The 24,895-nt window shown below is 44.0% G+C and overlaps 1 protein-coding gene across 1 annotated transcript in view; it reads right to left on the reverse strand.

Annotated features, from left to right (window-relative positions):
• mlphb (melanophilin b) overlaps positions 1 to 24,895 on the reverse strand; it is a 111,912-nt gene that overhangs the window by 17,220 nt on the left and 69,797 nt on the right. Inside the window, exons 10-12 of the mRNA XM_067987917.1 lie at positions 19,894 to 20,130; positions 3,265 to 3,468; positions 2,340 to 2,510 (exon numbers count right to left, since the gene is read on the reverse strand). Of these exons, the coding sequence (XP_067844018.1) occupies positions 2,340 to 2,510; positions 3,265 to 3,468; positions 19,894 to 20,130 (612 nt within the window). The remainder of the gene's footprint in view (positions 1 to 2,339; positions 2,511 to 3,264; positions 3,469 to 19,893; positions 20,131 to 24,895) is intronic.

The following is a 24,895-nucleotide window of genomic DNA, read 5'->3' on the forward strand; positions in this document are numbered from 1 at the left end:
TTACAGTTGGTTCTGCTTTCCATGACGACCCTGCAATGGTAAGCAATTTTGGTCAAGAAGAGGGAGTGACGGTACAGTTCAGGTGGTTTAGCCAGTTCTAGCAGTCGACCTCTGGCTGTCAAATGAGAAGGGTGTAGCAGATTTCAGCCTGTAGATTTGAGGTTGAAGAGATGACTCCTATATCGAGGGAAGTGGTGGGGTTGAAAGAGCGTTCAGGATCTCAGGGGTTTGAGGCACGAAGCTGGAAGCTATTTGGAGAAGAGTGACAGGCATTGACATCATCACTGGTGGCAAACCAGAGGAGCACAAGGTCAGAATTAGTCTAAGTGTCCCCGTGGCAGAGGCAACAATTGGGGGCACCATGCCATCTATCAACTCATGTTCATAGTCTCTCAAATGTGAGACTGAATATGTCTGCTGTACCTACCAAACTTATTCACACTGGTAACAAAGTGGCATAAACACAGCCAACACTGCACAAACCAAGGAGCACTGAACACACTGAATACAACAAACTGGGTTCATCGCTTGCAGTGCGGTGTGCTAGAATGTTATTGTCAAGTGGAAAATGGTAACACTGATTGGTAGTAGAGATTTTTTTAATGGAATTATATCCATATTCCAGTTTCTGCTGAGAGTTTTGTAAATTACCATTTGTGAACTAAAATTACAAATAAGCCAATTATTGATGTTGTACTATATCTGAATCAATTAAGTTTCTGAAGCTTTGACTCCATCTAATCTAATTCAGGTTGCTTTTATTCAGTTATTTTTCTTCTCTCTTATTTTCTTAAGGGGACTGACATGTTGGGCACAGTTCCACCAGCATCAGCAGCCCAAAAGCACCTCAGCGAAAAGGCCATTCTTCATGAGAGAGCCTAGATCAGTGCTACTCATAATACATCCTGGTGACAATTTGTGGCCCATCTTCTCAGCACCTACGATGCTTGGACTTCCATAATGCCTTTAGATGTTTACTATGTTAAAGTCATTATATAAAATCAAGCTGTTGTTGTTGATCCCAACTGTGGAATGTCGGCTGAGCTGAGATGCAGTGCTGTACCTTTTAACTTACTTGTTCTCCAGTCAAAGGAAGCAAGGAAATGCTATGAGGAGACAGGGTTACCCAACTTCTTCACAGCAAGTAAAAGGACCCATCAAAATACAACTAATTTAAAGAATAATATGGTCCTTTAAGACAGAATTTACCATTGCCAACATTGAGAATGAATGCTTATTGTACTGGGCGTGACTTTTCTATGTTATTGTAATGAAAGCTGAAATATTTTAAATTGATGCATTCAAAATAAATGGGTTAATACTGTATTAAAATGGTGGAATTGGTTGTTTCCCCTGGCTGGAGAGTCTAGAACTAGGGGTCGGAGTCGCAGGATAAGGGGTTGGCCATTTAAGACTGAGATGAGGAGGAATTTCTTCACTCAGAAAGTTGTGAATCTTTGGAATTCTCTACCCCAGAGGGCTGTGATGCTGAGTCATTGAGTATATTCAAGGCAGAGATAGATAGATTTTTGGACTCTAGTGGAATCAAGGGATATGGGGATCGGGCAGGAAAGTGGAGTTGAGGTTGAAGATCAGCCATGATCTGATTGAATGGCGGAACCAGCTCGAGGGGGCATATGGCCTACTCCTGCTCCTATTTCTTATGTTTTTATGTTCCAGGAATGCCCTTAAGTGATCATCCACTAATATCACTAATGATAAACTAAGCTATAGATTCCCCCCCTCTTTCTGTGGGAGGGTGCCCGGCCTCCACTTGCCAGCTCCCTACAGTGGCATGATCGAAATCAGGTGTTTATTGTGTGAGGAAATGTGCTTGCTGACCCCTATCTCACCAGTGAGTGGTGCAGTATACCCAAGAGTTGCCTTTGAGCAAGACATTGGTTATGATTGTGGCTCTCAAAAAATGTACTGAGTAAAGCCTGTCAAGATAGTGTAATTAGCAGATGATTCAAATGTGCAGAGCATTATAGCCAAGCCTGATCTGTCCTCATCTGCCCTCTACAAAGGTGCACTTCCAGCAGAAGCCACTGGATAGCGATCAAGAATGAGAACTTAGCCTGATATTTTAAAAACTCCTCCCTAATCCAGGGGACACTGAAGCCAACTGCAGTTTCTCTTCCACCATACCAGCAGAGACCAGCTATATCAGCACAGATCGAAGATCAAACATGCCAACATCTTGCTCTGTACAGCTCAATTGGGCACTGGGCAGTGCTTTTATCAATTGAGCCATCAGGTTAGGGGGGAAGCTCTCTCTCCTCGTGTTTAACGTGCGGCTGCTAAACTGTCTTTCAGATCTATAGGGGTTTACACTGTACCTCACTTTTAGTGTGGTGAACCTTAGCAGCAGCCGAAGCCACCTTATCTTCCAGTTCTGAGAGCTCAGAGTCCGTTGTTGTGGTGGTGTAACTCTGCCTGCTTCGTGCTCGCTCCTCCAGGTCCTTCAGCTGACTTTCCAGGCCATAATTTGTGCTGGCTGTCATATAGACCTACAGGAACACAACGTGCCAAATTACTCCCTCTTTCTGTTAATTACAGCACCCCATGCACTAGAGGCACATGTCAAGAGCACTGGCAAAATGTCAGGCAGGGTCATTGGCTGGGACGGCTAGAAACAGCCTGTGGTTTAATTGCTGCTGTGTTGCCCACATGGCACACATTTATCTTGCATCAAATGCTAAACCTCCAGTAGTATGGTTTTCAATTAGAAAAAATAAGGTCCAACTATCTCTAATTTTCTTTCCCTTCTGGTCTATAGTTTCCCAGTAGTCCTCTGATACTTCGCCAAGTGGCCACTCCATGCATCAACTTAGACAATGTGTTGCCAGGCTATTCTATCACAGAAGACATCACAGTCACTCTTGATCCAATGTCCGCATATGTTAACTTTCCAGTAGGAATCACTGGAGAGCTATCAGTTGTGCAAACCATGACTAATTTTGTACCTTTCTAGCCAAGAGGTGCTGAGGCCAATTGAAATGCCCCAATTGCTTCCTTGTCTGAGATCACCTATCTCAGCATAGATGGGGGAACATCGGTCTTTCCTAGTCTGCATAGTTCAGTACTAAGAGGTGCAGTTACCTGGTAAACACCTTAAAGTACATATCCTTAAAGGGATGGATCAATTCAGACTTTCCTTTTATATAATTATCGAAATGAAAGAACTGTGAATAAATGGAAAGATGTCTCATATGTATTAATATTAAAATGTATTTCTACTGTGAGGTAGACCGTTGCTCTTACATTTTCCTCAAGTTTTCTGTATGCTTCATCAGCCTCGCTCACACTTAGGTCTTTTTCACTGGACTTTAGGTGCAAGCAGGGATTTGTGAGAGATTCGTTAACTGTATCATCTACTTCTGCAAAGTCATGCAATGCTTTTTCAGTTGCGTTAATGGTCCTTAAAGCTTTCGTTGTGATGTCGCAAAGAGCCACTGCCGATGAGCGCTGTGAATGCCACATACATAGTAGAGAACAAAGTTAGTAAAACAGACAGGAAGTTAAAAAAAACAGTACGAGTCTAGTGATGACTTAGATCCACCCAGACTGATGGAATGAAAGTCTCCTCTGACTGTTGCCTGTGAAGGTTCAATGTGAAACAAGCTTTCCAGTTTCAATTCAGGTTCTTAATGAACATTGGCTCACAGCACAAAACTGCTTCTCATTAGGCACAATAGGAAGAAATTATCATCATCGATGTTATCGGACAAATGTTTAATGTGGTAGCATCAAACTTCCCTCTCCGTTATCTTAATGCATTAACCCGTTTAAAATAAATGTACGATAACATCGGCAACAGTAATAACTATCCTTAAATAGGCAGTCTCATTCAGAGGGGCCATGGGACAGCAGGTGTGCAAAATGGAAAAATGTCACCCTATCATAGTAAGGAGTGCTGAGGTTAGGGCTGAAGAACATTGTTGAGCCAGATTAAGGGCTTTGCTCTGCATCAAACAGTGCTATTTTCTATAACTGTCATGAGAGTGCTCAATTCTGCCGCTGGGTGCCTGAAATGGAAAGTGTTCCATTTGCCAGCATTAACATCCTTCACCTTAATGAATGTATATATATATATATATAGATAAAAAAATCACGAACAAAAATGCTTTAAAAGCTTGTCATTAGTCATTAGCAAGAGCAAAGAGCATTTCTCAACACACTTTGTGATTTGTAAACATGCTGCTGCTGCTTCTGTGGTGCACATCTATTTATTTAAGAGTTTTTGCTATTGATTTGATGCAAGTCAGTGAGGCTCAACATTCACATGCTTTAATTAGGTATACTATGCTTACACTTTCATTCGCTTCCTTATTAATAGGCTACCATGCTTTATATAATGGCTGTGTCCTGCACATGGCATCCCTCCCTCAATAACCATCTCCCCTCTTTCTACAATCAGTGCAGTTTTTATAATCCATGTACTGCACGTTGAATTAAAGGCTGTAACATACAAGGTGTTGAGATGATATCGAAAATACTGTCTGGGGGTTCTCTCAATGGGTAAATGTGGTGCCTGGTGTGCTTTCTGAGTCATACAACCCATGAAGATCAGCTCCACAGCTACAGAGCTAGATGACCTCAATCATTTGTGGCAATGATAAGGATGCTACAATTGGTCTCAATGTTCCTGGATGATTTCCTACTCCTGATCACCATCCAGTAATCCCAGTTGGAAAATGCAAGTTTTTAATTTGTTCTCAGAACATGGGTAATGCTTGCAAGCCTTCATTTATCCCTGGTTGACCTGAGTGCATTAACAGTCAATCACATGGTGTGGACTGGAGTCACATGTAAGCCAGACCAGGTAGGGGTGGCAAGTTCCCTTCCCAGAAGTACATTACTGAACCACAATGCAATAGCTTTTATGGTCCAGTTACCAGATTTATTAAAATTCAATTTCACAATTTGCCATGGCATCATTTGAACTCATAGCGGGTTAAATTGGATAATCCCCGAAAATGGGTGTGAGGATCACGGTCCGCGATTAACCTGCTCCCGTTCATTGCACTGCAGGCAGCACACTACAATCGTGCCGCCTACTGTTTTACATGATTGCTGCGTGCAGTCAGCGCTATATGCACTGTTCATTGGCTGCACACATCAGCATGTTCAGCCATTCTTCAATATATTACAGCACAGAATCAGTTCACAAAGGACTCCCACCATTTATTGCAGCCACAATGCACCTCCCTTTAAGAGGTACAGGCTGCCTTTAAGTAGCGCCAGCCACTCGCAATACGCAAGTACTGGAACCTTCCCAGTCAGAGCGGGAAGAGGAAGAAGAGTGATGATGAAGCAACACCGTCACTCGATCTTACACTCACAATGACCAGCTCAGATACTGACACTGCGTGTACCTTAGTGCTAAGATAGAGGAGGGATCTGCACGTGATGAGACACCGGGCACAAGTGCACAGGAGCCAGGGTGGGGGGAAAGGGTATAGTAGGTGCCAGCACTCCAGAGGGTGAGGTCGCTCACTAGTTCTGCTGTAGAGGAGTCAGATGAGGACTTCGATGGGCCAGGCTACAGAAGAAGGCTGATGGGCGTACACAACCAAATGCATGGTGCACTCGGAAGCCTGCCAGAAAGCATGGGCACAATGTCAAACAGCATGGAGAAGTCCAGCTCCAACTTGACACAGGGCTTTGTGCAAAGCTTGGAGCCCATCCTTTCCAACATGGAATGGGGGTCAGCTCCATCAGCACACCTGTGGAACCCATCATGATGCAGTGTCTGATGACCGATGTCACAGCTTCCATTGCAGCACAAACAGCTTTCATTGCAGTACAAATGGCTTCTATCAAAGGTCTGACTGCTGCCTTGCAATCTCAGACTGCTACCATCGTGGCTCTGGGTATCACTGTTGAAAGGGGCTTCCAGGGCATCACAGCAGTCCAGCAATCTGTTCTCCAATAGATCACCAAGATTGCTGAGACAACGCCCCCGAGAGAGTGGCAGTGGCTCCATGGAACAGGAACCTGCTGTCCTCTCTCAGGATGACAGCATTCCTGCTCCCCCCTCTTCCACACTACCAGTTGCTGTTGCCCATCAGCCAGCCAGCCCAGACTGCTGTAGCCCAGGCTAAGATGGTGCAGTCTGAAACCGGGCCCTCTTAGCCCAGAGCTGCTTGACGTCGACCTCCAAGGCCATCTGCACTCTCCTCAATTGAAGGTCAACAGCCTTCTATCACCCATGCTCAAGCCAATGGGAAAGTACCTCATAGGAAAGGTAAAGGCACATGGAAGACAGGCACTAAGGGAATGCACAAGAGTGAATAGTCTAATTTTGTTTGCATAATTTAATGAGTGAATTGATCAATCTGGATTTGAATTTGCATTTGGTGGTGGTTTTTATTTCTGTGGTGAACTCAGGGAGGAACCAATGTGTAATCGTAAAGAGGACGATGTGATGGTCAGCGAGAGAGGAAAGGTAAGGAATGTGGGACCGTTGGTGAATGGGGAGATGTCGTCGAGGTTACTGGTATCGCTCATGAATAATCTGATCATGTAAAGCTCTGGCAGAAAGGGTCTGTCTATATTGTAGACTCCCTTCCTCTTTCACCTCCTCCTCCTCCTCCTCTTCCTCATGCTCCTGCTCCTGGGGTTCTCACCTGATAGCTGGTGACAAGGGCTGTTCCCTCATAATGGCCAGGTTATGCAGCATGCAGCATACGACCACAAATCTTGATACCCGCTCTGCTGAGTACTGCAGCACTCTTCTAGATCAGCCCAGGCAGCGGAAGCGTTGCTTGAAGATGCCTATGGTGTTCTCTATAATGTTCCTTATGGCAGCATGGCTCTTATTGCAGGCCTACTGTGCGTGGGTGCCTGACCAGAGTCATGAGCCATGTCATGAGGGGATAACCCCTGTCACCCAGTAGCCAGCCTTTGACTTGCCTTGCTAGTTGAAATACAGGTGGAAGAGAGGACTGCCGCAGAATGGAAGAATCATGACTGCTGCTAGGAGTCTATCCTTCTGACATAACTAACAGGAGGATAGAAAAAGAATCCATATGGATTGAAATAAAAGATAAGAAATCGATCACGCTAATAAGGATATAATACAGACCACCTAATAGAGGAAAGGAGGTGGAGGAAGAAATATGTAAGCAAATATGTGAAATGAGTAAAGGACATAGAATAATAGTCATGGGAGATTTTAACTACCCCCAAATAAACTGGCAAAAAGAGGGAGGTAAAGAGGTAGGGTGGTGCCAGAGGACTGGAGAATTGCAAATGTTACACCTTTGTTCAAAAAAGGGTGTAAGGATAAACCCGGCAACTATAGGCCAGTCAGTTTAACCTCGGTGGTGGGGAAGCTTTTAGAAACGATAATCCGGGACAAAATTAATTGTTACTTGGACAAGTGTGGATTAATAAAGCAAAGCCAGCACGGATTTGTAAAAGGCAAATCGTGTTTAACCAACTTGATTGAGTTTTTTGATGAGGTAACAGAAAGGGTTGATGAGGGCAGTGTGGACTTTCAAAAGGCATTTGATAACGTGCCACATCATAGGCTTGTCAGCAAAATTGAAGCTCATGAAATAAAAGGAGCAGTGGCAGCATGGATACGAAATTGGCTGAGTGACAGGAAACAGAGTAGTGGTGAACAGTTGTTTTTTGGACTGAAGGAAGTTATACAGTGGTGTTCCCCAGGGGTCGATACTAGGACCACTGCTTTTTTGATATGTATTAATGACTTGGACTTGGGTGTACAGGGCACAATTTCAAAATTTGCAGATGACACAAACTTGGAAGTGTAATATACAGTGAGGAGGATAGTAATAGACTTCAAGAGGATATAGATTGGCTGGTGGAATAGGTAAACACATGGCAGATGAAATTGAATGCAGAGAAGTGCGAAGAGATAAATTTTGACAGGAAGAATGAGGAAAGGCAATATGAACTAAATGGTACAATGCTAAAGGGGGTGCAGGAACAGAAAGACCTGGGGGTATATGTGCACAAATCTTTGAAGGTGGTAGGATAGGTTGAGAAAGCAGTTAAAAAAGCGTATGGGATCCTGGGCTTTATAAGTAGAGGCATAGAGTTCAAAAGCAAGGAAGTTATGTTGAACCTTTATAGAACACTGGTTCGGCCACAACTGGAGTATTGTGTCCAGTTCTGGGCACCGCCTTAGAGAGGGTGCAGAAGAGATTTACTAGAATGATTCCAGGGATGAGGGATTTCAGTTATGTGGATAGACTAGAGAAGCTGGCGTTGTTCTCCTTGGAACAGAGAAGTTTAAGGGAGATTTGATAGAGATATTCAAAATCATGAAGGGTCTAGCCAGAGTAGATAGAGAGAAACTGTTCCCATTGGTGAAAGGGTCAAGAACCAGAGGACATAAATTTAAGGTGATTGGCAAAAGAACCAAAGGTGACATGAGGAAAAACTTTTTTACACAGCAAGTGGTTAGGATGTGGAATGCACTGCCAGAGAGGGTGGTGGAGGCAGATTCAATCATGGTTTTCAAAAGGGAATTGGATAAGTACTTGAAAGGAAAAAATTTGCAGGGCTACGAGGATAGGGCGGGGGAGTGGGACTAGCTGGATTGCTCTTGCATAGAGCCGGCATGGAGTCGATGGGCTGATTGGCTTCCTTCCGTGCTGTAACCTTTCTATGATTCTATGATTTGAGGCTGTATTTGTGGCAGTAGCAGTTGACAGATTTCAGTCACAATTGCTTTTGCTAACCGAAGACATCTGATGCGCTGGTCGTCGCTGAAGTTGAGAAGAGAATTGCTCCCTGAAGACCCTCCATGGATATGGCTCCTGCTGAGAGCCCTGATCCTCTTCCCTCTTCGAGCAGCTTGTCCTGCTCTGCGTGGCCTCTCTTCATTCTCCCAGTCATATTCAATTCCCAGAGGAAGCTGGCCACCCATGTCTGGAAGCAACTTTTTCCAGCACAATATTTTAAAAGATACAAAAAGAACTGCAAGACCAGCCAGACCACTCACTCCCTGTACAGTATTAAAACTTTAGCCAACTATGGGAAATCTTCAAAAATGTGTAAAATTGCACCAGCAGCCAACAGAAATGATCCAGCAACTAACCTGTAAGTACTTAATGATCCCTTTAAATAGCGCTGGTAGAGTCGTGGGGGTGGGATGGGGTCCTTCTTGCCATTTAAAGTCTTGTTCAGCTGTGCGAGGTTAAGACAGGGAGTTGGCTGGAGTGTGGAGTTGCAAAATGGCAGCGGTGCCTTCACTTCAGCGTTGCACACTGAAGTGTGTGCATGCACCTTGGATCACATTTTCAAGTCTTACGTGGCCGCTTAGCACCTAAAAAGCAAGTGCTACACGGCCTAATTTAACCCCTATGACCTCTGGGTTACTAATCCAATACTATGACCACTACTGCAAGCAAGTGGACATTGGGTGAGAACATGATCAACTATGATCATGCCCCTCCACTCCCCTTATTAAATAGCCTGATGACAAACTTTCTGGGCTCACAAATGAAAATTGGCCACAAGGTGAGCTTCTGAAGGGATCCTGACAGCAGTGGAAGTACAACGAGCATGACTCGTCGCCTTTAGGAGAGGATGGGGGAAAATGGGGAGGAAAAAAGATCATCATCTGAACTCCGAGAGTGTACAGTCCCAGCCATCATTTGGGGCCTATATAGGTTTTGTATGTGTCTTTACATCACAAAAGTTATGAGGGGAAGCTTTAGAATTTTATGATACTTGATTAGGAGCTTATTTGGGCTAAATGAATAGAGAGTTTTACTGAGAAATTGTATCTTCTGTTTTATTGAATTACAACACCCTGTATAAATTATACACTGGGTTGGTGATATAATACTTTCTTACATTATATATCACACTTTTTATGTTACTGTAGAATAATGCTCCACACAGACGATACAACATACATTGTAGTCATGGTATAATGTGAGTGTGTTTGTGTATTAATGTGGTTCTGTGTGTTTATGAATATGTATTAGTTAATCTCCCATGGCGATCTCCCACATGGAGAGTCAAGACCAAGTGTAGTCTTCAGGTCAAGCGGGGTTAGAGGGCACGGGATAATTGGACCAGGACATCCAGACATAATTCAGTCCTTATTTTTATTTTGACTTTATATTTATAGTTAAAAGGAAAACATATGACAATTTTGGAAACAGAAGTAGAGCTGCTTGTCACACTCTTGCGGTGTTGTAACAAGGGGTGAAGACCAAGTGTAGTCTTCAGATGATGCAGAGTTCGCAGATGGGGGATAATGGAGGATGAACAGATGTAACTCAGTCTCCATTTTAAAGTCAAACATTTTGTCCTTATTTTCATATCTTCATTATTAATTCTTATGTCCACATTGTAATTACAACCTCCCAGGTGGCACTGCAGCACCTCCACTGGAAGGAGAGTGTAATTACAGTGTAACAAGATTACATAGGCAATTGCCATTAAATGGTTCAGTGGTAGCACTCTCATCTGAGTCAGAAGGTGGTGGGTTCAAATCCCATTCTCGGCCCTTGAGTCCATAATCTAGGCTGAGAATTCAGTGCAGTACTGAGTGAGATGAGATGTTAAATTGAAGCCCAGTCCACCCCCTCAGGTAGATGTAAAAGATCCCATGGGACGATCTGAGGAAGAACAGGGAAATTCTCCTGGTGTCCTGCCCAACATTTATCCCTCAACCAACATCACTAAAAACAGATTATCTGGTCATTTATCTCATTGTTATTTGTGAGACCTTGCTGTGCGAAAATTGGTGCCGTGTTGCCTAGGTAACAACAATCGAAAAGCATTTAATTGTCTGTGACGTGCTTTGGGACACCCTGAGGACATGAAAGGCACCATTTAAATGCAAATTCTTGCTTTCTTTCTAGATGGATAGATTATAGTTATATATAACTAATGCATCAAGGTTTATAATATATATTTTATGAATCAAGTTACACTTAATTCAAGACATGATATTTGTTTTACATTTCAATAAGAGCCACATGAGGTAAACTGATTTCCAAATGACAAGAAAATGTCTTTTAGCAACCTTTTTTTTTTGAAGTTCAGAGGTCATATCACAAGGATCCTGTGCAGTCATGGATGCAATAAAGATTACAGGCATTTGACTCTCTCTCACTCTGGCTCTGATTACTAAGCCAGCCCTGTGCTAAAAGACAGGGCTTTGTCCTGATCTTAGCAAGGACCAACTCTGATGACTTTAGTTGTAACATGTTGAAACCTCAGTGTCTGGCCCACTGCCAAATACAGCTATTATAAATATGCCTTCTTTATGCCCTCAGACTTATGGATTTGAAAGCAGGACTATTTTATAATTACTGGATTAACAACACATATCACAAGGTAAATTAAGGATCCAGAAAGATGAAAGCAGCAATGTCATGGGAATATCATCACCTCCAAATTCCCCTCCGAGTCACACACCATCCTGACTTGCACATATATCTCTATTTCTTCATCATTTCCACCTAACACCATTGTAGGAACACCATCATCACAAGGACTGCAGCATTTCAAGGAGAAGACCCACTAACCAACACCTTCTCAGGGCAACTAGGGACGGGCAATAAACTCGGCCTTGCCAGCATCGCCCACATCCCAAAAACAAATTTGAAAAAAAAATGAAGAACAACCATATGGGCAAAATGTGGGATGGTTACTGGTGTCAGTAGAACTGTACCACAGCACAAGTTGTTGCCTTCAAGAATGGAAGTATATTGGGGGGAAAAAATGATGAATTGGTTCAGAAATCTAATTTGTTTTTTAATCTCAATTTATTAAATCCATCCAATATAAAACTTAACCAGGTTTTAGAAATTACAGGGTGAGATTTTCCTGGGCTTGCACACTAACGCTCCGAATTCCTGGTGCAACATATATCGGAAAATCAGGTGGGTCAGTGGGCAAGCCTGTAAAGGACATCACCCCACCGCAGTTTTCTCCCATTTAAATTAATGGAAGAAAATTGAGCAGGTTCCTTTATTAGTTGTCCACTCCAACCCACCCAATTTTCTGATTTTCATTGCGTTTTGGTGATCTAATGTGTCTCAGCACAGACCCAGGAAAATCTCTCCATAAATTTCCGGCTCTAAACAGCACTCGATGCACTAGTACCCCAGCACTTTCTTTAAAACAAGGCTACAAATCACCTAAGGGCCAATTCCACACTCCTGCTCTCCAGTCACGCATATGGCGGGAAATCATTGGTGAACAGCCCTTTATCTTCAATCCTTTAATTTTAATGGGTGGAAAATCACCGTCTGCACACCTGTGATTTCCCACCATGAGCTCCCTGCGAGCATGACTCCCCATTGTAAGTATAGGATCGTCCCCCTAGTTTAGGCCATTCTCAAATTGGCTTTGTTCCAGGGGTGGAATTAGAATGGGTTTGTCCAGAAAAGTTGCAATCTCATGACAATGGAAGGCATGTTTCCTGTGGAGAGTGGTACAGAAAAGGCTCCATTAGCTATGAGGGTTGATCTACACAGTGGAATTGTTTTGAGCATTGGCAGGCTGATCCTGGCAGCCATAAAAAGGTAAATACTCTACACAAATGAACAGGGCAATTACCCGGGGGTGAAGGCCACATATCCAAAGATATGATCGACAATGGGATGAAAGTGAGAAAGACTTTGTAAGAATATGGTTTAAAGCCAAGCATGGTCTATATCTCATCTCGCATAGCTCGAATAAAGCTCCAAAACATTTAGCAAGAGGGTGGTGTTAATAGGAAGGGAGGGGGGGCAAAGTCGTGTCTTGGTGTTTGTGTGAAAGACAGTTTGTAAGAAGCAATCCTGCTGAAACTTCAGAACTAAGCACCCAAAGGTCAAGAGGTGGCCCGTTTCTAGATGCTAAAGTCAGATGGTGGTTTACACCAAAACAAGAAACGTGGTCGCTAAAGAAATCACATACTAAGACCTGATAACAGTGAAAGGCTATGCAAACAATAAACGTTGCAGAAGCCATGTTCAAGGCTGACATGGAACAAACTGTTTATGCAGCAGATAGTATAGACAATCCTTGGTGGTTTCTGAGAATCAGCAAAGTGGGATGGTTTTCAACCATGAGATAAGACCAACAGTGCTTATGTACAGAACAATGCAGCCCAATAGTATAAAGATAGGGCATGCTCCCTCCCGAATGTTAGAGCTCTCAAGAGGGGATAGTCGGAAGTCCATTAGTACAGGCAGTCCATGAAGGTCATGTCTGATCATCCTAAATTTACGGACAGATCAGGTTGTATTGATTGCTTATCATTAATGTAATCTGTAGACAGTTGTATTATAACCATAATACTGTTGAAAGTAATGTTGAACACAGCTGTAATGCAGTGCTGCATAAGTCAATCTATTAAACTTGCTGTTTTATAACCTCTTGGGCTAGAATCAAACGGAAGTTATTGTTGAAGGATTAACAACCCATAGTTGCAACAGTAACGGGGGAAATCTGCTAACAGACTTCAACAAAATAGATCAGCTCCAGGGAAATGTGTAACATATTGACAGAGAGACAAGTGTACTTGAAAACATAAAGCACATTTTCTGGTGGTGGTGTTGGCGGTGGGGGGGGGGAAGGTGCACCGAGCCATGTGATGATATTGTCAGGGAAGAAGTTGCTTCATGTAAGTACAGTCAAATTCTGTGTTGTAGAATGGCCCTGAATTTTCATGGGGATTCTCTTGGTCTTCTGCCATAACTCTGGCAGGAGACCAGCGTAACTCTCACATCTCCATCTTGTGTAGATAGTGAAGTAGTTTCACCGTTACTCAACTATATGGGGAACATTTGATAGTTGAAATCACTTCATTATCTGTACAGAGAGGAGAAGGAGGGCCATTAATGCTGGTGACAACCACATTCTTTTCTTATGTTTTTTTGCTATCCCTTCTGTTAAAACCCAAGCTTGGCGATTAAGTAGTGATGACACAGTCCTCTTACCTCTGGTGAATGGTGAATGCTGCAAGAATCTATATCAAAATGAGTTTGGGTAGTCTCAACAAAACTGGCATGGGCTCACAGTACAGAACTGACCACAGTTTGGTTCAAATTGGCAATCTCATTTTGAAAATTCAATTCTGGTATGAGAATTAGAAAGTTTTCTGAGATTGAAATGAGGGCACAATGTTTATCTAGAGTAGAGGGAATTTTATTTTGCATTTGGTCTGTGCAATACCTGAACTGGGTTTTCTTGCTAGGACAGTGTAGTGAAAATTTTACCTTGCATTTAGCCTGTGCCCTTAACATGCCTGACTAATGAGTGTTGGATGTTGACACTGCTTTAAAGATTTCCATTCCACAGATTGATGCTTCTCACATTTACCAACACACAACTTCACTAAAACAAAAAAAAATCACTATGATGGCAAAAATCATGAGATCTTAGGAGGTTCTTGGTACCCCTATTAATGTTACTTTTTTCCCAGAAAAACTTTATTATGCCTTTCTAAATTTGAGGTCACATAGATGACCAGACAAAGGGCACTGTTACTGGTCACTAAATGCTGCATGCAAATGGTCTGGGTGGAACTTGCACCCCGGATCCCTATAGCAAAGTATTTTATGTCCTTCCTCCAGCAGCTTGGCACCTGAACAGCAGACAATTAAGCTTCTCCTCCTTAGTCATGCAGGTACCAATACTTTTGCTGTTACTTTTCTTTCCTTTCATGTGTAGCTTTTTTTTCTTCTCTCCTCCTGAATGCACCAACTCGTACTGTGGTCCACTATCCTCAGACATACTCTGGTGGTGTCCTCATGTGTAAGCCTGGATAGTGTCAGTAGGCTGAACAGTCATGCAGGGTATTACAGCCAAGTCTGATCTGATCTTGTTTTCACCCAAAAGTCATTCCCACATACTATCCAGGAGTCACTGGATAGCGGTGAGGAGCAGAAATTGAGATTGATTATTTTCCCCTCCCTACCCAGGATTGAGAAGGGCAACTGTAGTGTCCCTTCCGCAGCATCAGCTGAGATTAGCTAACAGCACAGGCCGGGTTCTTTCTGGTCTAGATGGTTCACACTAGGCAGAACCATTAGGATCCTATTGTGTTTTCTTTGTATCTCTGGATTTCTCTGCATTGTTGACCCCCCAAACTCTATTTAATGCTTATACTTGGATGAAAAGGCCATATCTTTGCTTTATGTTCAAAAAACAACTCTGGTTTTGATGAGAACTATGGGAGGGAAAAGGCAAAATGTTGCTCATTTCTGATCCGGTTAATAGGTTATATTCCCTAGTCCTATCAGTACCAGAATAGATCTGAAAGTGTTTTTGCATTACATTTATTTTACTTAATATAAAAAAAAAAGAAAATATACGCACAACTGCATTCATCCAGTCAGGCACTCTACAGCTGCTTAAGACCAAAAGGAAACTGAGACAAAAGAACCATTAGGAAACCAAATTAAGCTGAGTCACTATTCAGGTTAATGGGGCAGAGGGACAACTTTGTCTCCCTTTTAAAAGATGGGATAATGGATTACCAGAAAAGTTTCCATCCATTAAGATGTGGATCACATGGACTACTGCATCCATCACATCTGAGCACAAATGTGACTCCTTTTTAAACTAAAGAGTCATCATATTACTTGGAAACAGCCACAGCCTAATGTTTAAACTGGTTATAGTACTAGAAATATTCCCTATTTACAAATAAACAGAGCTAACTTCTTTGGTACAGGAAAGGTGTTCCTTACTTATTGATGGTGTCTTGCTGATGTCAGCCATATTGATAACAACACAAATACGCAAAATGGGAGGGGGACAAACAGGCAAAGAATGCAGTGGTGGCAGCACTCGCCTTGCTGCAATGTGCTAACTAGGTAATCATAATTAGCCAAATTTCATTTTCTTCTGATGAACGGCACCCTTTTACTCACCTTGTCCGTATAAAATGAGTGCATGACTTGTCCACTGGCCTGTCCTAAAGAAGTTGGACTCAAAATTGGGATTAAGTTGGAAATATAAATAAACACTGACATTTACAACAAAAACAACAGCATTTATATAGCACCTTTAACATAGCAAAACGTCCCATGGCGCTTCACAGGAGCGTTATCAAACAAAATTTGACACCAAGCCACAAAAGGAGATATTAGGACAGGTGACCAAAAACTTGGTCAAAGAGGTAGGTTTTAAGGAATTTCTTAAAGGAGAGAGGTAGAGAGGTAGAGAGGCGGAAAGGTTTATGGAAAGAATTCCAGAGCTTAGGGCCTAGGCAGCTGAAGGCACAGCTGCCAATGGTGGAGTAATTAAAGTTGGGATGCACAAGAGGCAAGAATTGGAGGATTTTGCTCCCTGCATTAGTTTCTGTTGCTGTGATTGATGTCATTTTTGCATGATAACATTCTTTTTCCTGCCAAAATGTTCCTACCATATTTTTGCTTGCAAGCTGCAATTAAATCTGCTCAGGATGGAAATTCCTTTGAAGGTTCCCATTGAGATGAGGAAGACGTGTTGATTAGGGACACCAAATCACAGGCGTGATGACACTTGAGACATAGGGGTAAATTTTAACCCCATGAATGGGAGGGTTGGGGGTGGGTGGGAAGGTAAAAATTGTAAAAAAACTAAAACATAATCCCAACCCGCCTACTTCCGGTTTTCACAGAGGTGGGTTGAGGGGCGACTACCAACCTGCTCTCAGGAGGTGGGTCGATCACTGAAAGCTTTTATGGAGGCTGTGGGCCTCCACTTTGAAAGCTTTCTTATTTTTAACTCCTGGGACTGGAATTCCTGGGCCTTCTGCTTCACACCAGGTAAGAGGAGGCAAGAAGGCCCACATCAGCAGGTAAATGCTTTTATTGCACTGCTTGTGGGCCCTGATGCGATCCCACACATGCGATTGACCCACCCCCCCCACCATGTCTGCCCACCCCCCATGATCTATGACCTCCCCCGATCAATCCCGAAAGCCCCCTCTGATGACCCCCGACCCCGATGACTCCCCCCCGGTGACCAACCCCTTCCCCCTGCCCGACGACCTCCTGTCAATCTGGCTGGTCTGTCGGGCGGGAAACCTAAAAAAAAATCGTGAGAACATCCGGGAAACCCGTACTTCCGGGTTTCCTGTTAGGAATTCTACACCCCCCCCACCCCGCCCTCTTCCTGGCTCCCAGTTAAAATTTGCCCTGTAATGTCATGAGCTGTCAGGAACCCCGATCCTGCCATTACAGACCCTGGCTTCTTACTTTGGACACGTCAGGACTGTCCTCTCTTCACTGCCTTCTTTTCACAAGGGTGACTCTGCCAATTGCTCCGGCTGACCAGCAGATGACTTCTAGACCAGGGACAGCTCTTCCCATAGCTGAGAAGGCTACCTTAGCATTAAGCTTTTATGCCACCAGATCCTTTCAAGCCACTGCAGTGGACAACTGCAAAATCAGCCACTCTGATATTTCCAGCAAGTGACAGGAGCTACACTTGCAAACAGCAACACCTTCATCATTTTTCCTGTGGAAAGGAGACATCAGCTGAACATGATCAGAACGGAGACAGGCTGGAAAGGTTCACAAGAGTGCACGGCATTCTAGATGACACCTATCTACTGAACAGACTGTTGAGTCTGGCTGTTACCTCCTGACAGGCAACGTGCAGTGCTCTTCCCTTGGAATTGCATCCTGAAGTGCCAAATGGGACAATCTTCCTTGCACCTACCTCCAGTAACACTCCAACTGTGCCAGTCATCAAACAGGGGTTCAGGTACTGTGCCAATCCATTACTTGCCCACGTACTCTGTTTCATTTTTTCACATTGGGTTTCCTTTCATTTAATTTTTGTCTGGCACTCCTCCTGTCCTCATCCACCACCCCCACCAACTCCGCAACCCCTACACGCACACACACATCATAGGCAAAGACTGACTTTAATTAACATCCATTTGAACCTTTATAAAGACTAAACAATATTTGTCCCCATATGCAGCCACTTACCTTTAATTGGGCATATGCCTGTAAATTTGAGCTGCAAGCCAGACTTTCTGCATGCCCCATTAGGCTAGTTGGCACCACAAGACCAAATTGCACAGTCAGTCCAGTGTGCTGTAGGTTAGCTTTTCCTTGGCAGTCAGTTATTCATGGCATATATTTTGGCGAATGCACAAAACTGGGGCACTAGTGTTGGCATCAAGCACAATTCGGACATATGTAATAGGGTTTGATATACAGTAAAGTTCCCTTTACTCCGACAATGTGTTTCAGTTCTGGCCAGAGAAGAATACTCCCCACTGCAGCTGCATGACATTTTTCCATTTCCCACAACAGTCATCTCATTGTCTCAGAGAATGAGATTGCCAATTTGCACAAAACTGTGGGTAATCACCTGCTGTGGAGAAACTAACAGAAGCTAATTTGATCTCATCAGTCTGACTGGATTTTAACCCAGTACCAGAAGTACAAGGTGAGTCTAACCCATTGTCCCACCCAGTCTTGCTTTTCACACTATGCATATAAGCCTTATTTCATAAAACTTTTTTCAATAGTTTCATTCCAGCAGTCAGGTAATCTGCAATGGAAGAGCCAACCCTGTTTGCACTATGAATACCACAGTCAGTGCTCCTGCTGATTATGGAACACTTATCTTGTGAAAATGATATGGCTTCTCAGGCTGATGCTGTGTCACTATCAGCCAATCCCAGCCATTTTGTTTTGATTAAATAGGTAGGTAAAGGAGCACGATTTCAAGGAGATGTTTCAGCGACCCCAACACCGATATGAAAACCTTCTCTCCTTCGCTCCCATTTTCTCCTCTTATTGTCAGAAGCCAGCAACCTGTCCTGGGCATAGTTTAAAAGGCAGTGGCAGCTCTCTCCTATCTTATCTAAGTGGCCATTCTTCATGTGTAGTTAGTGTCAGCTGGCCATTCAGTGGTTGGGAGACACCTCAGCCCAGCCCCAACCTATTCTCGCTCAACATCAATATACATGTTTTCCAGCAGTGGTCAATGGATAGCAATCAGGAGTAACTAATTTTTTCCTCTTTCCTTTCTTAGCCGAGATGCTGAAGCCAACTGTGACACCCAATTGCCAACTCGGCTGATACCAGTTAACTCAACGGAGGTCAGGGATTAAACCTGGGACCTCTCTGATCCGCATGGATCAGTACTGCATCATGTAGTGTATTCACTTACTGAGCCATTAGAGAAAGTTCTGAAACTATTCTTCTCTCTTTTGCAACATGTATTCAGTCACTCGCTCTCAGATCACACATATTGACACTTGTTCACTTTGTTTCCGGCCATTTTCTCCACACCTCTCATATTTATGCCCTATTACCTACATTTTTTTGCTTACTCTATGCATTCTCACATGAACAGTTTTTGTCTCCAAACAACTATCCATATTTCATCAGTTAAGTTTTTGTTTTCCTCATTTTTCCCCTTTTGCTTCACAACATTCCACGAGTGGGAGGTCAGGCAGAATTATATTCTCATGCTCCTTCCAATGGTGCTATCAAACTGGCCACTTCAGGAAGACTCAGGGAGGGACTCAAATTCTAATTTGCCCTCTCAACCTGTGGGGTAGTGCCAAGCCTTCGTATGATGCCTTCCTCTGATAAGAAGCTACAAAATGTGGAACCTGCTTAGAGGTGAATAGTAAGTCGGAATCCATGTCCAAAGAATCTACGGTGCAGCACATCACAACTACTGCTCTGCCATCACACTGCCATTTAGCTTTTATCTTTTGAACATTTCCTGGCGACTGAGAGCAGAGGAGTTTAATAACCAAGCCTCTGGAATGTTATTGGCTGTTCCATTATTAAATCTGCTTTCAGTCAGACACAGAGATGGACCATAAAACCACTGGACAATAACAATTATACTCAACAAATCACCAGGTGATCTGAACCTGAAAGATTCCAGCATCTTAAAGAGGACAACCCTGGCCTCATCTCAAAGCTGATGTAATACCTTTAGAGCCTCACTGTGTAGGTCTTCAATGGATGAACTCATTTCTTGTGGTCTTTCAGTTTTCTTTTTTACCTCTTCCTCTTCAGATGAAGGGCCTTTGTCACTGATATTGCTAGCTAACTCGTCCAATTTCTTCTTCAGCTTTTCTTCTTCTAGGTCCGCATCTGTCAAGTCAAGACCTGAAGTCTCAGAGCCGACTGGAGACAACATTTGATGCCTGCCTGTGTGGACTGGTGACTGCAAAAACAATGAGAATTAAAAAAAAGATATTAAAGCTATTTATCTGAGAGGTTCTTTGATATTGTTTAATTGATTTATGGGGTGACATAAGGCAAGAGACAGAACCGACACACAAATTCACAGGAAAGAGAGTTAGGAGACCGTGTGAAGAAAGGAGAAGGACAAAGGAGAAAAAAGGAGAGAAGAGTGAGGGGGAGTAAGAGGTCAGTTCAAACTGACTCTCTTCTCTAATATATGCTTTTAAAAAATCATTTTTGTTTGCAGTTTTCTCAGTTATTTCTGCCCTTTTTCAACCCTCAAGACAAGGGGATGATCTGACACATTGCTCCCACTGGGACGGCTACAGAAAGACTAGGGGAACAGCAAATCTTGGAAATCTTCAAATAAAAACAGAAAAGGTTTGCAAAACACAGCTACCAGAAAGAAGAAAAATATTTAACGTTTTGAGTGGACAAGTTCTGACAAAACATTTATCTATCCTTATATAGGTGTTGACCAGACCTGCTAGGTATTTCCACCATTTTTTGACTGTATGAGGCTATTGCCAGTCAACACTTCTGCATGATGTTGAGAGTTGCATTTTGGCAAAGGCACAGAAACAGAGGCTGGATGTTTTTTAACATGGAGTGTACAGAGGATTCAGGGTAACATCTAGGAAGGACAGAGTGACCAAACTGAAGTAAGGAGGATTGACTGGCATGCAATAATGGAGCGTTACGGTCATAAGAATGCTAGGTAGACTATGTATAACTGAGTTCAGGTCTAAACTGTTGGAAGGTAGTGGATTGGGCAACAGCTGGTTAAATTAAAATTACTGTACACTAAAATGAACTTTCCTGTAATCTGATCGATTCATCTCATGAACTCTTTCTTCTACCTGTGTACTTGGTATGGTAGCATAGTGGTTATCTTACTAGACTAGTTAATCCAGAGGCCTGGACTAATAATCTGGAGTCATGAGTTCAAATCCTGCTACCACAGCTGGGGAATTTAAATTCAATTAATTAAATAAAATCTGGACTTAAAATACTAGTATCAGTAATGGTGGCCATGAAACTACTGGATTGCAATAAAAACCCATCTGATTCACTAATACCCTTTAGGAAAGGAAACCTGCCGTCCTTACCCGGTCTGGCCTATATGTGACTCCGAGACCCACAGCAATGTGGTTGATTCTTAATTGCACTCTGAAATGGCCTAGCAAGCCACTCAGTTGTAAAATCTCGCTAAAAAAAGTCACAATAAGAATAAAACCGGATGGACCACTAGGCACCGGACACGACAAAGGCAACCCAAGCCCAGTTGACCCTGCAAAGTCCTCCTCACTAACATCTGGGGACTTGTGCCAAAATTGGGAGAGCTGTCCCACAGACTAGTCAAGCAACAGCCTGACAGAGCCATACTCACAGAATCATGCCTTTCAGCCAACATCCCAGACTCTTCCATCACCATCCCTGGGTATGTCCTGTCCCACTGGCAGGACAGACCAACCAGAGGTGGCGGTACAGTCAGGAGGGAGTGGCCCTGAGAGTCCTCAACATTGACTCTGAATCTCATGGCATCAAGTCAAACATGGGCAAGGAAACCTCCTGCTGATTACCACCTACCGTCATCCCTCAGCTGATGAATCAGTCCTCCTCCATGTTGAACACCACTTGGAGGAAGCACTGAGGGTAGCAAGTGCACAGAATGGACTCTGGGTGGGGGACTTCAATGTCCATCACCAAGAGTGGCTCGGTAGCACCACTACTGACCAAGCTGGCTGAGTCCCGAAGGAAACTGCCGCCAGACTGGGCCTGGCGGCAGAGTGGTGAGCAAACCAACATGAGGGAAAAACTTAATTGACCTCGTCCTCACCAATCTACCTGTCGCCAATACATCTGTCCATGACAGTATTGGTAGGAGTGACCACTGCACAGTCCTCGTGGAGACGAAGTCCCGTCCTCGCACTGAGGATACCATCCAACGTGTTGTGTGGCACTATCACCGTGCTAAATGGGGTAGATTCAGAACAGATCTAGCAGCTCAAAACTGGGCATCCATGAGGCGCTGTGGGCCATCAGCAGCAGCAGAATTGTATTCCAGCACAATCTGCAACGTCATGGCCCAGCATGTTCCTCACTCTACCATTACCAAGAAGCCAGGGGATCAACCCTGGTTCAATGAGGAGTGTAGAAGAGCATGCCAGGAGCAGCACCAGGCGTACCTAAAAATGAGGTGCCAACCTGGTGAAGCTACAACTCAGGACTACATACATGCTAAACAGCGGAAGTAACATGCTATAGACACAGCTAAGCGATTACACAACCAACGGATCAGATCAAAGCTCTGTAGTCCTGCCACATCCAGTCGTGAATGGTGGTGGACAATTAAACAACTAACGGGAGGAGGAGGCTCTGCAAACATTCCCATCCTCAAAGATGGCGGAGTCCAGCACGTGAGTGCAAAAGACAAGGCTGAAGCGTTTGCAACCATCTTCAGCCAGAAGTGCCGAGTGGATGATCCATCTCGGCCTCCTCCCAATATCCCCACCATCACAGAAGCCAGTCTTCAGCCAATTCGATTCACTCCACGTGATATCAAGAAACGGCTGAGTGCACTGGATACAGCAAAGGCTATGGGCCCTGACAACATCCCGGCTGTAGTGCTGACTTGTGCTCCAGAACTAGCTGCGCCTCTAGCCAAGCTGTTCCAGTACAGCTACAACACTGGCATCTACCCGACAATGTGGAAAATTGCCCAGGTATGTCCTGTCCACAAAAAGCAGGACAAATCCAATCCAGCCAATTACCGCCCCATCAGTCTACTCTCAATCATCAGCAAAGTGATGGAAGGTGTCGTCGACAGTGCTATCAAGCGGCACTTACTCACCAATAACCTGCTCACCGATGCTCAGTTTGGGTTCCGCCAGGACCACTCGGCTCCAGACCTCATTACAGCCTTGGTCCAAACATGGACAAAAGAGCTGAATTTCAGAGGTGAGGTGAGAGTGACTGCCCTGACATCAAGGCAGCATTTGACCGAGTGTGGCACCAAGGAGCCCTCGTAAAATTGAAGTCAATGGGAATCAGGGGGAAAACTCTCCAGTGGCTGGAGTCATACCTAGCACAAAGGAAGATGGTAGTGGTTGTTGGAGGCCAATCATCTCAGCCCCAGGACATTGCTGCAGGAGTTCCTCAGGGCAGTGTCCATGGCCCAACCATCTTCAGCTGCTTCATCAATGACATTCCCTCTATCATAAGGTCAGAAATGGGCATGTTCGCTGATGGTTGCACAGTGTTCAGTTCCATTCGCAACCCCTCAAATAATGAAGCAGTCTGAGCCCGCATGCAGCAAGACCTGGACAACATCCAGGCTTGGGCTCATAAGTGGCAAGTAACATTCGTGCCAGACAAGTGCCAGGCAATGACCATCTCCAACAAGAGAGAGTCTAACCATCTCCCCTTGACATTCAACAGCATTACCATCGCCAAATCCCCCACCATCAACAACCTCATGGCCCAGCATGTTCCTCACTCTACCAACCCTGGTTCAATGAGGAGTGTAGAAGAGCATGCCAGGACCAGAAACTTAACTGGACCAGCCACATAAATACTGTGGCTACAAGAGCAGGTCAGAGGCTGCGTATTCTGTGGTGAGTGACTCACCTCCTGACTCCCCAAAGCCTTTCCACCATCTACAAGGCACAAGTCAGTAGTGTGACGGAATACTCTCCACTTGCCTGGATGAGTGCAGCTCCAACAACACTCAAGAAGCTTGACACCATCCAGGACAAAGCAGCCTGCTTGATTGGTACCCCATCCACCACCCTAAACATTCACTCCCTTCACCACCGGCGCACCGTGGCTACAGTGTGTACCATCCACAGGATGCACGGCAGCAACTCGCCAAGACTTCTTCGACAGCACCTCCCAAACCCGCGACCTCTACCACCTAAAAGGACAAGAGCAGCAGGCACATAGGAACAACACCACTTGCACGTTCCCCTCCAAGTCACACACCATCCCGACTTGGAAATATATCGCCGTTCCTTCATCGTCGCTGGGTCAAAATCCTAGAACTCCCTTCCGAACAGCACTGTGGGAGAACCTTCACCACACGGACTGCAGCAGTTCAAGAAGGCGGCTCACCACCACCTTCTCAAGGGCAATTAGGGATGGGCAATAAATGCTGGCCTCGCCAGCAACGCCCACATCCCATGAACGAATAATAAAAAAATAATTTCACATCTGTGTCAAGGAACATTAGCTCAATGAACTCAACTCCCTCTTTCTGAAAGACCCTTCCCCCCGCACTGAAAAACTAAAATTCCCTGTAATTATTGTACCTTTTTTCTAATAATCTATTTACTAGTTCCATAATGATTCCCTCCTCTTTCCTCCCAAACCAACTTATATCTTTCATCATTCAACATTCAAAGTTTAATCTATTCAAACTATTCTTACTAGCAATCTATCTTCATAAGGCAGGACAAATCCAATCCGGCCAATTACCACCCCAACAGTCTGCTCTCAATCATCAGCAAAGTGATGGAAGGTGTCGTCGACAATGCTATCAAGCGGCACTTCCTCATCAATAACCTGCTCACCGATGCTCAGTTTGGGTTCCGCCAAGATCACTCGGCTCCAGACCTCGTTACAGCCTTGGTCCAAACATGGACAAAAGAGCTGAATTCCAGAGGCGAGAGTGACTGCCCTTGACATCAAGGCAGCATTTGACTGAGTGGCATCAAGGAGCCCTAGTAAAATTGAAGTGAATGAGA

Source organism: Heptranchias perlo, chromosome 7 (assembly GCF_035084215.1).
Source record: "Heptranchias perlo isolate sHepPer1 chromosome 7, sHepPer1.hap1, whole genome shotgun sequence".
Classification (NCBI taxonomy): domain Eukaryota; kingdom Metazoa; phylum Chordata; class Chondrichthyes; order Hexanchiformes; family Hexanchidae; genus Heptranchias; species Heptranchias perlo.